The sequence below is a fragment of the Gadus macrocephalus genome, chromosome 13 (genome assembly GCF_031168955.1).
Source record: "Gadus macrocephalus chromosome 13, ASM3116895v1".
NCBI lineage: Eukaryota > Metazoa > Chordata > Actinopteri > Gadiformes > Gadidae > Gadus > Gadus macrocephalus.
In genome coordinates this window covers 14,080,984-14,096,432 of record NC_082394.1, presented here as the reverse complement: position 1 = coordinate 14,096,432, position 15,449 = coordinate 14,080,984, and the positions used below count along the sequence as shown (strand labels likewise).

Below are 15,449 nucleotides of genomic sequence, written 5' to 3'. Positions count from 1 at the left end.
GGGATGTATTTTGGCCGCGGGTCTGAGTGGGCCGTCTGATTTTTACAGACAACCATCCATCTGTGGGGGGAGTTAGCAATCCTATGGAGCCATGAGCTGGATCTCATTCATGTGTCCCACATTGTTGAGTGTTTACCCTTACTATGTGGTCCGTGCACAATTTCCCCTCCATTACTGGCAGAGAGATCTCTGATTAATATTAGAAAGATTTATAATGGAGCTTCAATTAGTGATGTTGTGTGTTGGTATGGTGTTCCAGAGGACGAGTCTTATTAAAACGCACCACAACACATTATTTTATTCATGATGCGTTTTATAAAGAACACTACAGAGAACGACAGCGGGGCAAAGGAATACGGAACATGAACATGAATAATATTCCTCAGTAAATTGTTGCTTTGGAAGGTTGGGTAATTCGCTCCGGTTTGAGAACCTGTGGGGTCCTCAACCGAGAATGTTCATATTTCCGAAGCCCCTCTAAGACGCTGGGTCATTATTCTCATAACCTTTGACCACACCCAGCAGTAGCTTAAGGTAGGTAGAAATACACAGGAGAAAACATTGCTTCTTCTTTTGAATCTGCTCATATATTCATTGGGCATACCGCAATATGACCGACATGGGTGATTTTTTATTGAATTCATTCATGAAAAATATATTTGTATGTAAGACAACCACTGACATTTCCGTAAAAAACATATTCCAGTCCATGAAGATCTGTTGTAAATCCGTTGACATGTCAGGGAAAGCTTATTCCTCTAGTAGTGCAACCGCCACACACACACACGCACTTTGTAGCAGAGCCTCTTGAATTTTGCTAGTACTGTCCTCGCACACAGCCCCATCTCCATAGTAACAACAATGAAGATGGAGTCCTTCCAGCGCCAGACAGTTAACTACTTGTTTTGAAGGGCGGAGGCGCGGGTTAGCATGAAGTAGTATCCATGAGGCAACAGAAACTCTCCCAGACAATTGAGGTCCTCAAGATTTTAAACTTTTGACCATTTTAAATGGAATAGACTAGCAGAACAGATTTGTGGCAACGGATTATTTTGAGTATAGATGAGTTAGCCATTTGATATAATCATATTCTACATGTATAGTCTGGGAATGGAACGGATTTCCCACAGATGTTGATTTTAGTTTCACAGATGAATTGGTTCCAAGCGACCTGGGAGTGATTTTTGGAAGAAACATTTGAGTATTTTAGTCTTTTATAGCTTTGATTACCACCATTAGCTCTGAGTCGCAGAGCACTAAAAAGTCCCCATGCAGGAAGACAACCCAGAATGGAGGAGGGGGGGGGGGGGCTAATGCATTAAATACACATCATAAATGTATCACTGAACACCCAGACATCTGTGTCTGACAACATTTAGAAAATAAAGACGTAACCAGAAGGGATCTTATTTAGATGTCACCCCACCTAGTTGGATTTTCTGGGCACCTCCATAGTCAAGGGTGGTGATGTTGGAAAACAGTTTATTATTGTAGAATTTGCAGACAATGATACCTGACGATTGTTCACCATGTTGCCATGCAGGAGATCTCGAGTGTGTGTGTGTGGTTATGGCTGGTTTAACCTGTGCACATTGATTGCTCCATGAGCAACAGGTGTGCAGCCTCACCCAGCCCCAGAGTCCAATCAGTCTGACTCGGGCCAGGTGAAGTCATTAATAAGGAGACACACACACACACACACGCACGCGCACACACACACTAAGGCAAGTGCAAAGACCTTTCCATTAGCTTCAGATTCAATGTATTTTTTGCCAACAGATCGTTCTGTGTTGTTTAGCCATCGAGAGTCGGTTCTGACACACCAGTCAGACCCCTACAGGCATATCCGGCTTAATGGACTTTGGTCCCTTTATGCTTCTCGCAAAAGCCAAAAGATATACGGGGGAGGGGGAGGGGGGGAGTGTTGCCAAGGCGATACTGGGCGTTGTCTTGGCGATAGCGGGGAAGTGTCCTGGCTGGCAGTGGAAGAGAATCTAGAGTCGTGTCCGCCCGGCAGAGAGGTTAGCGGCGGCGGTGGCGGTTCAAGTGTGTGATGGAAGTCTGCATCAGTGACGACCTCCATCGCATCGCGCATCTTCCCACCGAGCGCCACTTCACAGACAACACACACCTCGCCGCCCACCACAGGGCTCGTCACGCACACGTCTCAGTCCCAACTCACCACGGCCCCTCCACTGGTACCGTCAGGTCCAAGACAACACGCACCTGATCTCAAAACAAAGGCGCTTTTCCTCCTTTTGACAACACATGCAAATCGCCCCCAAAATGGCGATCGAGCTCTGCGAGGGTCTGGTGTGAGTGGGGGACGTAGCAGTGAGACCATGTGCTGCGATCAATGTGTGCCGTTTGAGAAATTGCAGACCAGGGGTAATAGTTTTTCTCGCTCATCCTTCAGGGCTAATCACACGAACCGTCCAGTAATGACCCATCGTCTCTATTGATCAGACGCAGGCTGCTGTTTAATCTTTACCGCAACCCCCCCCCACCCCAACCTGTTTTTCTCACACTTAACTCTTCGTGCCCATCCAGAGAGTGCCCTCGTCCCGTCCCCCACACACACACGCACAAACACACACCCACACTTCTCCTCTACACTGCACCTTGGTATTTATAATTCAAATCTTCTCATCCAATCCAGTCCTTGCTCTCTGAGGCTATTCGATACGATTCTCGTCAAGCCCGTCAACTGCTCAACTGAGATACTGGGCAGAGGGTCCCTGGCTCCCCCACCACCTCCCCTCCCCTCCACCCCCCCCCCCCCCCCGGTGAACACCTCCCCCCTCCTCTCTCTCTTGCTCTCCCTCTACCTCTCTGTGCCTCCCTTTATCCTCCTCTCTTACATGCACACACCTTCTGCCTCTCAAGGCCACCTAGCGTTGTAATGGCCTCTTCTGCAGCCCCTCCATCGGCAGTGAGATAATGGGGTCTGACTCAAATGGTGTGCAGCAAAAATAAATAAAGGAATTATTTCAACATGATAAATGCAAAGAGAGAGGGGCTGTGTTCTCTATTAAGTTGGTTCCAAGCTTGCACATGAGCAAAGTGAATGATTGTCAGATGAACTGAGCGGATGAGAAAGACTGGACTGGATGTCGGTTGGAAAGCTAAACCTCAAGTAGGACTTGACTTCTTTTTGATCAAGGTGACCTTGGTGTTGTATGTCTTTTTACCCAAATTTGTTTTTTCTTAGTCCAATAGGCTAGGGAGTAGGATAGATAGCAAATTACGATTCACATACATCCTCTGTGAGTTACACACACATGCAGCATACATGCATGTACACACTCTCACACACATTTGTATATAATTGGGGAAACAAGGTGAGTTTAAAAGGCTAATTTAGCTGTACTCTTCTATGGAATAAGGAAACTATAACAACTTCTCAACAACAAATCACTTTAATTGAACACACTTTAGGTTCCAGAGATTTGTCGCTAGGATGAAAACAGACTTTTAGGCCTTTTAAGCTTGACACCATTAAAAAGCACATATGCCACGCATATAATTACTATACTTTAGACATTATCAGAGAGCAAGGCTGACCATTGTGTAACCAGTAAAGTAGCACAAAACATATTTCGTCACTCTTTTGTCTCCACTCAAACAGAAAAAGAATATGGCTGTGAAGCTTGGGTTGCCCTGTTGATTGACAGGTCTATTTCTTCAGGGGATCCACTCTACCTGCTCTGATGGGACCCTGCGTGGTCTTTCAGCATCTCGCTGACACACGAAGCTGCCGGTCCTCCGGCCGGGCAGAATAATAGATGGCATGGTTGGCGTGTTGATTTTTTTTCTTCTTCTTTGTAGCAAATTGTGTAGCACTGCCCAAACCTCCTGCTTAACTTTCATACCAATGCACAGACTCACAGGCGACTCCTCCATTCCTCTGACCTTTTTGTTTATTTGGTGTACCGTGTTTGTTATGTAACCCGGGCTCCTCTCCACAGCGCGTTCCAGCGCTTGTTTATAGAGATCCCATTTGAGTTCTCTTGCCGTCTTGAGTAATACAGTTCGTCATCTGTTGCCTACGCACCGCCTGAAACGTTAGTCTTGAGGGCTTAAGTGCTGAAAAGCGGGGGGGCTGACAGTGACGGGGCGGGGGTCGTGCTGGATCTTCTCAAATCACGTCATCCATGTTTTTTTATTGTGTCCTGCCTAATCCATGCTCCACAGTGAACAGACACCGTCTGTCCCCTGGCTTCACAAAACATCTCGAGCAGGCCCGAGGCCAGCTCATAAAGCTACCTTATAAAGAAGGTTGTAAACTAAAGGGACATTTCTTCCCCTGCAAAAGTTAGTGATGCAAGCAATGCATACTTATACTCATATTCTTTATAACTTGAAAAGAATTAAGATCGTTATGTTTTACTTTCGTCATCCTGAAACTTATGATTGTGGATTTATTTTCGCTTTTCACTCAGATTCAGAGAGGACTAATGGAGCTATTGACGCTGAACTCTTCCTAAATGTTTCTGTTTCTGTTCCTTTTCTTGCAATGCAACTGTTTTCCAGGAGCTGATATTTCAAAGGAGCGTGAAGTTTGGGTTAATTTGAGTTCATTGTGGACAACTGTTTTTCTCTACTAGCTTTCTACCATCAGGTGGCAAAAGAGTACTGTGACACACCTGGCCTGTTACCTCACTCCGAGGTAATCTCCTAACCACTCCCCTTCTCTCTCTCTCTCTCTCTCTCTCTCTCTCTCTCTCTCTCTCTCTCTCTCTCTCTCTCTCCCCCTCTCTAACCTTCATATGTGATAGGGCAAGCACAGAGTCCCCGCCATCATTTACCAACCAAACCCCATAGGTCAGATGTCATAGGTTGATGACTCCTCACACCACCTGACGACCACTCACAACAACAACAACATGAACAAGAGCGGTACAGTGACCAAGAGCCTGAAGGGGTTGACAGAGAGGGAGAGAGAGAGAGAGAGAACAAAAGCAGCAGAGCAGGCTGAGTGGCTCACATGGGACTACTTCCTGGTAACCTGGCTGGGGCGGAGCCACAGCACTACGACCTGGGAGTGGCCCGGCTCGCGATAGCTGCCTCACACCGGTTGTGTTTTAGTTTGGTCTTGATCTACCAGTACGTGTGTGTCGGTTTCGGTGTTTATCTCTGTGTGTGTGTGTTTGTGTGTGTGGGTGTGGGGGTGTGTGTGTGTATGTGGGACTACGTTTTATTTTTTTCTATTTTTTTCACTTGATATGAGAATACACACCACCGCTGAAAGTGGAGTCCAGTGGAGCCCTTGCGGAGGAGGACATGAAGTCCGAGAAGGAGGAAGGGAAAGCTGGTGAGTGAGAGAGAAATAGACTGAGGAGAGAGAGAGAGAGAGAGAGAGAGAGAGAGAGAGAGAATGGCTTGTGCAGGCCCAAAATATCGGCCAAGTGGTAAAGCAGGTTTGAGTAACTGCTGCCTTTGGGGGTCAGGTTCATGTGCGTGCGTGTGTGTGTGTGTGTTTGTGTGTGTGTTTATGTGTGTGCGCGTCTGTGTGTCCATGCTGTTACTTTCTCACCTTGAGTCTTCAGGGAGATATGTCAGTGGCTCAAGTGTGGTTTTCTAAACAAACCACACTTGTACCGGCCACGACAGAAAAACACTCCTGTAACATGCACGTTGGTTGCAGTGTGGTGCTGTCGTCTTTTTCCAAGGCGTCTGGTTACATTACACGTGTGTACACTCCTTTTGGCTTCATGTCAGGGCAAAATCTGCTGTTTAAATCCCCTTCATATTCCTGTCATGTTTATTGATTCAGATTAACACTGGTTGCTGACCTAGATCTCCAGTATTTATGTATGAAGATAATCAAATAATCTGTTAATCCGCCATTAGCGATGTACATTGCCAGGGCGGTATTTAAATCATATTTTGAAATGTATCAAACTGCATAGCTGTAGAGCAGCAGACAGTATATAACACAGATAATCGTATAGAGGGCGTTGACATGTTAGGACAGCCATTTGCTCAGAATTAGATACATCATCTTGTGAGTCATATTTCGTGAGTGACGACGTTCAATCTTTAGTCTTTTGAACTCGGTCAATGACCAAACTGATATTTGAGCTCTTCATAGACCGCACACACACACACTAACAAACTCATTTTTATATATTCTTTATGCTGCTGTTTGTGTGTCTATAATGTGTATTTGTTATATGTCTGTATGAGCACCAGCGTATTTGCATCCCAGCACTTGTTTTTCTGGATGCAGTGCATTCGTGTGTGTGTGTGTGTGTGTGTATCTGTGTCCGCGTTTGTCTTATCTATGTGGATACAACTCGTGTGATTGTGATCCCACTTTGTTTGTGTGTCTTTCTCTCTCCTTCTCTCCGTCTCCCAGTTTCTCTTTACCACACTGTTGTAACACTGCTCCCAGGAGGGCTGAAGCTCTCCACAAACTGCTGGAGATAATGAGTTTGACCCAGCTGGTGACAGATGGTCACCACTGGGGCGTAGGAGTATCTCCCTGACTCATTGCTGGTGTCCTGGTGACAGACTCCTCCACCTTGACATCCCCAACCCACACCACACCAATACACAACACAACTGTAATAATGTGGGCGGCAGTAGCTCAGGAGGTGGAGCGGGGTTGCCTGGTTACTGCAAGGTTGCTAGATCGATCCCCGGCTCCTCCTGGCGAGTGTCAACGTTTCCCTGAGCAAGGCACCTAACCCTAACTGCTCCTGACGAGCTGGCTGTCCCCTTTCATGGTTGACTCCGCCGTCAGTGTGTGAATGTGTGCACGAATGGGTGAATGTCAGGCGATATTGTAAAGCGTTTTGGATAAAAGCGCGATATAAATGCAGTCCATTTATGCCATGTACAACGGAGCAACGTCCAGGCCACCCCCACCACAAGGGCTCGGCTATAGGTGTTGGGTGTGTGTCGTTGTATCCTTACATATGAAGGTCTTGTGAAAGCTTGGCCTGGCTGGCGTTAAAGTGAGTGTGCCGCTATGGCAGAGGATGTGGACGAGCAGGGATCATGTGGGATTTAGCGAGAGCGACATGTTGCTCATGCGCTGTCGCAAGTGTTTTAGAACTGAGACGGGGGAGCAGAGGCCAGGGCGGGCGGGTGACCGAGGCCCGATCCCATTTCCACCCCTTATCCCTTCCCCTTACCCCTCCCCCTTGTTTTGAAGGGGTAAGGGGTAGGAATGGGATTGGGCCAAACACCGCTCTGCCCCCAACCTGCCACTTCTCCCCAACGACCAGTGAGGGGATTTCAGAGAGGAGACACTCAATACTCAGCGCTCCCTCGAACTCAATCGCATTTTAATCCTCTTTTTTAGCCAGGAAACGCGGTGGCATCGGCTGCGGTGGGGCCAGCGCTGCATCAGGCCTGTAGCAGTGGGAAAGAGATCAATGTGTTTTGCTGTGGCGATGGCAGGGGGGTGTATCTCATTTACAACTAGTTGGCCCGTGATGACGGTTCCTCACAGTTCTCGGGCAGCTCCAAGTTCTCATCATCTCTGTGTCGGCACGCCTCTGGCGGCGAGCCTAATCGGCTCGTAATAAGCGTGCAGATCGATATTCGGCTATGGTATCGCCGCGGTGACCTCGGATGTAATGTCACCCAAGGGATTTTTCATTGATAGAGAACCTATTCCATTGATACCGCTTATAAACGTGTGCACACACATGCTAAGATACACACACGCGGACACACACACGCACACACAATAGGAAGAAACACTGGCAAAGAAAAACGTTGCGACGTTATTTATGGCTATATATATAGATATATATATAGCCATAAATAACGTATATATATATATATATATATATATAAAGATGTATTGCAATACACTGACATTCACTGGACCATTTCTTTTTTTTGTTTATTATGATTATTATTATTATGATTATTATGTTGTTGTATGCATTGGCAGACGTGTTTGTGTGTTTAAGCAGCAGAAATTCTTGTGATCGGCTCTTTAAACTTTCATCTGTATGTGAGGAGGAAACCAATTTTGTCCTTAGCTGGCCCACTCTATACACCTCTATCCTATCAGTGTCCCCCTCCATCGTTATCACCACATTAACCTCTCTCTCTCTCTCTCTCTCTCTCTCTCTCTCTCTCTCTCTCTCTCTCTCTCTCTCTCTCTCTCTCTCTCTCTCTCTCCCCCTCCCTCCCTCCCTCTCAGTGTCTCTAAGAGTCACTAAGCTCCACCGCCTACCTCTGCCACCCACCTACCCCTCTCTGTCCCTCTCACACTCTCTCTCTGAGCTGATATTCGCGAGGAAGCCAACTACAGAATGAATGGATTCTATTTTGGATGTACTCCCTTTCTCTCTCTCTCCTCTCTCTATCTCCCTCTCTCTCTCTGTCCTCTCTCCCACACTCCCTCTCTCTCTCCTCTCTCTATCTCCCTCTATCTCTCTCTCCCTCTCTTTCTGTTCCACTCTACCTCTCTCCCCCTGTGGGGCCCAGGGTATCATGTTGATTTGATGTCATCCCTTCATATAATCCCTGCAAGCCGTTCTTTTCCTTTCTGTGAAGGATGTAAACAGGATGCTGGTGTTTCTTTCTGCATGGAAATCCCACCATGTTTCTGTATCAGAGTTCTCGGCAACAGCTGCTTCACTTCATGCTGTGTGTGTGTGTGTGTGTGTGTGTGTGTGTGTGTGTGTGTGTGTGTGTGTGTGTGTGTGTGTGTGCGTGTTTAAGAAAGTCAGTGTACACCCTGACAACTTATTTACTCACAAGTTGTAACTTGTACAGGGACTGGTAATGCATTTAGTTTGATAGAAATAAATAATAGACACATTATGCAGCGTAGACAAATGAACAATGTCCAGAAGGATGTTCTGGAGAGTAATTCTGCTCTAATCGTTCAGTGAGGGACTGCATTACCTGCACGGCGTAAAGCGATGCATGCACTGATTGCTATCATCTGCCTGAGCAATTTCAGAGGATCTCCCTTATACTGTAATTAGTCGAGGCCAGATCTCATCAGACATATGTTCTTACATGGGAACGACTTAGCCAGCTGTGTGCAATCACGCACACACACACACACACACACACACACCCCCGCTCCCCCTCCCTCCCAAACACACACACACACACACACACACACACACACACACACACACACACACACACACACACACACACACACACACACACACACACACACACACACACACACACACACACACACTCATCCCTCCGTCCCGCCCCCACACATACACACTTGCCCTCCCCTTCTCCCCAGCTCTTTATCTCAGAATATTTTTTGCGGTGAGCGTCACGCCCTCGCGGTCGATGCGAGGTGTTATTGTGTAACGGTTGAATAACTGGTTTCAATACACGCCGGCACATTGCTCTGATCAAGAAAATGGCTGCACTGATTGAGTGCAGAGGCCGGGGAACACGGCGTTGAACATGGCGTACGGAGGCCTTGTTCATCTGTTGGGTCGGCTTGTCAGAGCCACGTTGCCTAGCACCAAGGCCAACTCTTTGAATACCATCCAGAGGAAACATCCGGGCTAAGACAGCGGGCTATGTGGATGTTGGCTAGTGTTGGCATGGTAAGATTTGCAGTGACACACCAAGTGGTCCCAGCATTGTAAACAGATGTTTTTGTTCGATACTTTATTAAGCAGCCGTCAACCTGGTTGGAAATCTGGTAGAAATTTGATTTAACAACCAGAGAATAGTCCCATAATTATCCAAAATAATTGGTTGGTTATGAACAAACAGTCCATGCATGGCATTGAAAAAGCAGCAAGCAAGCCTCTGTAATTAAGAAGCAGAAGTCTTATTTAAGGCTATGTATTTTTCATTTCTAAATAGCTATAAAACATTCACCAACTACGCATTCTCAGAAAGCAATGGCCATGCAGTTAAGCCAATCACGAGCAGGTCTAAAGGCCTAAAAAGGCGTTTGATTGACATATCCTTCCAGAATCACAGTCGCCTGGTCTCACCCCAGGGGGGACATGTGAGGAATTAGCTCAATATATTCACCTGCAATGCAGTTCAATGCTGAAGCAGAGCCACCCTGATGTGTGAGCAGTTTGGCCGGTTGACTGGAAGACGGAGCTATATTCCTGTTTAATATTCCAGGGTTTTTTTATCTGTTTGCTCCTTCCGTTCCGTGGCGTATGGATGAAGCAGTAAAAAGTTAATTAAAAGAATGGTGGTATTGGAAGGAGATCAAGAGTGGTAATTATGGGTTCCCTTCCTGCTGTGCTGGAGAGCCGCTCTTTATGCCCGCAAATCAGAACTTGGGTTTTTGTTCACGGGGCTTTTGTTTGAAGCACCTCTGTGTCCCTTTGTACATCTATAATGTGATGAATGGCTTCGCTCTGAAAGGAAAACAAAGGGGACGAAAGCTTATTGATATTCCTATTTTAAATATTTTCGCAACACAAAGTAACTGTGTCTGTTCAAATGCGCGGTGACAGGAAACATACTTATTTGTGGTGTGTCGCTGTATTAGCGACGGGATGACAACTGCAATGCTACAGCTAGAACCTCTGTGCTCGCACCTTGCCAAGTTATTGCTCTTTTCCTTCTTAACACCTCCTTCTCCTCTCACACACACATGGATGCAGTGATACACACACACACACACACACACACACACACACACACACACACACACACACACACACACACACACACACACACACACACACAGGCACACACACACACACACACACACACACACACACACACACACACACACACACACACACACACACACACACACACACACACACACACACACACAGACACATGCACACACACACATGCATGTACACACAAGCAAGCACACACACACAGACACATACAGACGCACACAGACACACGCACTCACATACTCAATAAACAGAGAGTATGTGTGTGTTCTGCACCAGCGGTACTAGAGGGGGTAGATCTGAACAGTTTGGGAAAATACTGCAGTGGAGGCTGGACCTTACCATCCACTCAAATACCTCAGCACTCTATTTCCAGATTATTGTGGGAACTGGCCATCAGACAGTAAGCCGGGGATTGTGGGAATTTCCGACATATTGTGAAATTGCTTCAGCGTTCCCCACTGAAGCATTTGTCTCTCTCTCCCGGCACCCATCCCAGTTTTGATCCCCTCTTTCTCTTTGTTTGTTTTTTTCTCTTTTCTGTGTAGCGATCAAGTTAGATCGATTCACTGGGTGTTCCTCACCGGGGATGTGTGCGGTGGTCATCATCCGCAGGCTTTTCCCCTGATCAGAGTCTCTAATTACAGTTGTTGCCCAACAGAAGATGACCTGTTGGTTGTCTGCACTGGTGGTGGAAGCGGTCCAACCCGCTCTAGCAGTCCTCCTTAATCATGCCTGCTAGACATCTCCATCTACATAGGCGCCTCAGGGCAACATTCAGATGTGTTGAACAGAATTAGAATGTTAAAAAGGGCCTGTAGGAAACCAAACATGCACATCGCATCGTATGGACGTTGAAGAAGCAGAGCGCAATGTGCTGCCTAACACGCTCCCCTCATCTGATAAAGCCCTGATTGCAACACGCATATCGGAATGTCTGGCGGACGTCAGCACCTGGACAACTGCCCATCACCTGAGGCTTAACCTCAACAAAACCGAGCTCCTCCTAATCCCAGGGAAAGATTGCCCACACATGGACTTACTGGTCACCGTTGAGAACATCACTGTATCTTCTTCTCCAACTGCCAGAAACCTTGGTGTGGTATTGGACAATCAGTTATCCTGCACCGCAAACATCACTGCGGTCGCCCGATCCTGCAGATTTGCACTTTACAACATCCGCAGAATCCGACCCTTCCTCACAAGGGAAGCAGCTCAGCTTCTAGTCCAATCACTGGTCATCTCCCGCCTCGACTACTGCAACTCACTCCTGGCTGAACTTCCTGCCTCTGCGATTAAACCTTTGCAGCGCATCCAGAAGCGGCAGCGCGCCTCGTGTTCAACCTACCGAAGTTTTCCCATGTGACCCCCCTCTTCCGGGACCTCCACTGGCTCCCTGTAGTAGCTCGCATCAAATTTAAGACGATGGTACTGGCATACAGGGTAGTCGATGGAACTGCCCCTGCCTACCTCCAAGCATTGCTAAAGCCAAACACCCAAGATCGATCCCTCCGCTCAACTACCTCAGCTGGACGTCTGGTACCACCATCGCTAAGAGCTAGCAAAGGCCATTCAGCAAAGTCACAACTTTTCTCGGTTTTGGGACCTCAGTGGTGGAACGAGCTCCCTGCCGCTCTCAGGACCGCAGAGTCGCTCACTATCTTCCGAAAAAGACTCAAGACTCACCTGTTCAGAGTCCACCTCAACTCTGCATAGCCACCCTCCCCCTTCTGGCCACCATTGTACACTGTATTGTATTGTATTGTATTGTGTTGTGTTGTGTTGTATTGTATTGTATTGTATTGTATTGTATTGTATTGTATTGTATTGTATTGTATTGTATTACTTAACTGTGTAGCAACTGCAGTAGCTGCTATCATTGCTGTAATACGGGGAATTGGTTAGCCTAGCGATTGTTGTACTTGCATAGTACACGTGGTTCTATGAACATCCTTTCTATACCGACATTGATATATTGTTGCACTTCTTGTGATAAATGTACTTATTGTAAGTCGCTTTGGATAAAAGCGTCTGCTAAATGCCATAAATGTAAATGTAAATGTAACACACTGTAACCAGCAGACAGACCCTGAACAGCCACATATCCCAGCATGCACCTCTCTCCCAGCATGCACCCCTCTCCATCAGGAAATCCCAGCACCTCTGTTCTTATTATTTTGGGGGGGCCACTTAACTTTACCATACACAGTAGAAATAGTGCTCAAAAATAAATCATAAATATGCAATTTTACCCACCAATAAGCAATTCGATTATAATGCCTGTGTGTGTGTGTGTGTGTGTGTGTGTGTGTGTGTGTGTGTGTGTGGGTGTGCGGTGTGCGGTGTGGGTGTGTGAGTATTTGCATATAGTCCCTATACAACCTCAGGGTCTCCTGGAGATCTCGGTATTGGATTGCATTATTCTCCACCACTGTCGGAAGGTGAATGTGCGTGGCTGTGGGTATAAGGCATAGAAATGTAAAGTGGCTTTCAGTGGCATGTAAAGAGCTTAAGAAATGCACTCCATTAAGCCCTGTGTGTGTGTGTGTGTGTGTGTGTGTGTGTGTGTGTGTGTGTGTGTGTGTGTGTGTGTGTGTGTGTGTGTGTGTGTGTGTGTGTGTGTGTGTGTGTGTGTGTGTGTGTGTGTGTGTGTGTGCGTGCGTGCGTGCTGCTGACTCATAGCTGTGATGAGACCACCACAGCCATTCGGGGGGGTGGGTGTACTGGAGCCAGTGGTCGAAGGCCTGAACTGGAGTCTCTATGCCGCACAGAGAGGGCGCTCTGATTGGACAGAGAGGTCATTTAACAGGTCACTGCTTAGTTTAAGAGGGGTGACCTCGCTGTCTGCCGGCGGAGGGCTGTAACGACCGGGTCACGCACCTTTCAGAGCGCAGAGGACTGCTGGGGACCTTCATTTGCTCTATAAGTCCTCCTCTTAACAACGTCTAGAATGGACCTGGCCATTTTCTCGGAAGATGTCCGCGATTGCAAGGGCAGTGTTCACCATCGTCCGCTCTGTTGTCGGCGTAGTGGTGGTGAACCAGGCTATAGAACTGTCGTTTCCTTAGCATTTCCTACAAATAGGCTTCTCCATGCAACACTGCCCCCTGGAAGATGAGAGAGGAGAGTATTTCTTGGCATTTTTTTTACTTGCCTGACTCTTAAAACAGTTAATCCAAAGAAGAGTAATTCCTCTGGTTCTGTGTGTGTGTGTGTGCGTGTCCGTGTGCGTGTGCATGTGCGTGTGTGTGTGTGTTTGCGTACGTGCGTGTGCAGGTTGGGCGTTGTGGGTTGTGAGATTGATGGCACATTGTATTGGAGGCGTAGCAGTGTTGATTGGCTCTGTGTAAGGGAGCTGCAGTGCGAGAGACTCATTGTGCTTTAAACTGACCAGAAGCACTTGGTCAGCAGGAAGACAGGTGCTGCCTGCAATACGATAATCACATTTTAGAGCAGGAGAGCCGAAGAAAGCGAAAAATTGTAATAATGTTTTACTCAATTGGATTAATCATTCCTCTTAAATGGCTCCTGCAAGTGCGAGGACGTCTTTTGTTGGATGAGTGAATTATTTTGTGTTGTAAACAAATGGAAGCTGAGCAAAGCCTTCAGGAAGCTATGGCTACTGTGTTCACTGGCACAAAAAATATCTAAAATAAACCAAATAAATAAAAAGCAGGGTAAAAAAAAGCGATGAATAAGCAGAGTGAGACAGCGAGGAGACTGTGAAAGAATCGAGGGAAACTCGGGGAAACAAACTTATTTTTCTGGGCAGTCTGCAATACGGAGCTGCTGACCAGTTAGAGTGCACACAGAGTGATGGAGTGTTTCTGCCCCCGCTTATCACCGCCACCACAGGCCCACAGAGCCTGGCCGCAGGCCTGTGGAGACCCTCCACACACACACACACACACACACACACACACACACACACACACACACACACACACACACACACACACACACACACACACACACACACACACACACACACACACACACACACACACACACACACACCTTCAGACAGATACAGAAAAATATGCACGTACGCACATGCAGACTCAAATGTACAAACAGACCCAAACACATAATTCAAACGCGTACTACTACTGACACATTCAATCAGACTCAGACGAACAATTCAGATCGAAACACACACAGGCACACATACCCAGACATTATCTTTAAGACCACAAACATTACATACCAACAAACATCAACAGCACATCCACCCATTTGCAGACCCATTCAAACACATATCATGCATGAATAAGTACAAGGACATTACCAGTACCCTTGGTTACATTCCATTTGCAAAGTGTTGCACATGAGCCCTTGAGTTCCCTTCTTAATGGATACTAGCTCCACATCCAAAGCTCACGTCAGTTTCCTGCTTTGTCATTAGACGGTCTTGGACGGCATGTTTTGTTCTGCGCAGGGCTGGTTCGTACACCAGGATACCAGCAGCAATTTGTATCTGTTCTTTTCATCTTTTAAAAAGAGATGGGAATCTGGCACAAAGAAGAAAGTTGCTTCTCTCATGTGGTGTATATACGACGGTGAGATGTTGACTGCTTCTGTCCATCCGGGCTGTGTGCACATTCCTCTGAAAAGAGGGTGTTTTGTTTGTTTTCTTGTACATCTTTTCATCTTTCCCCAAACCCTTTACCTTGGTAAATGTGCTTCACGCAAACACGGCGCCAATTTGCACTCTCCATTTGTTCCCCTTGAGTTTCCCCTCACATCTCTGCTCCGTCTCTCCCGCTGTTTACCCTGCGGCCTCCCGGCGCGAGAACACAAGACGCCTCCGCCTCCGCCGCTTCCCTCGGCCGTGGT

At 47.0% G+C, this 15,449-nt stretch overlaps 1 protein-coding gene across 5 annotated transcripts in view; it reads left to right on the top strand.

Moving 5' to 3' along the window:
- The window catches only part of kaznb (kazrin, periplakin interacting protein b), a 105,850-nt gene that overhangs the window by 61,757 nt on the left and 28,644 nt on the right, over positions 1 to 15,449 (top strand). Inside the window, exon 1 of one of the 5 annotated variants that reach the window (XM_060068751.1) lies at positions 4,787 to 5,314. The exons of the other annotated variants lie outside the window; for them this stretch is intronic. Within the exon in view, the coding sequence (XP_059924734.1) occupies positions 5,284 to 5,314 (31 nt within the window). The 5' untranslated portion in view covers positions 4,787 to 5,283. Of the gene's footprint in view, positions 1 to 4,786; positions 5,315 to 15,449 lie in introns of those variants that run through there. 5 annotated transcript variants of the gene reach the window in all.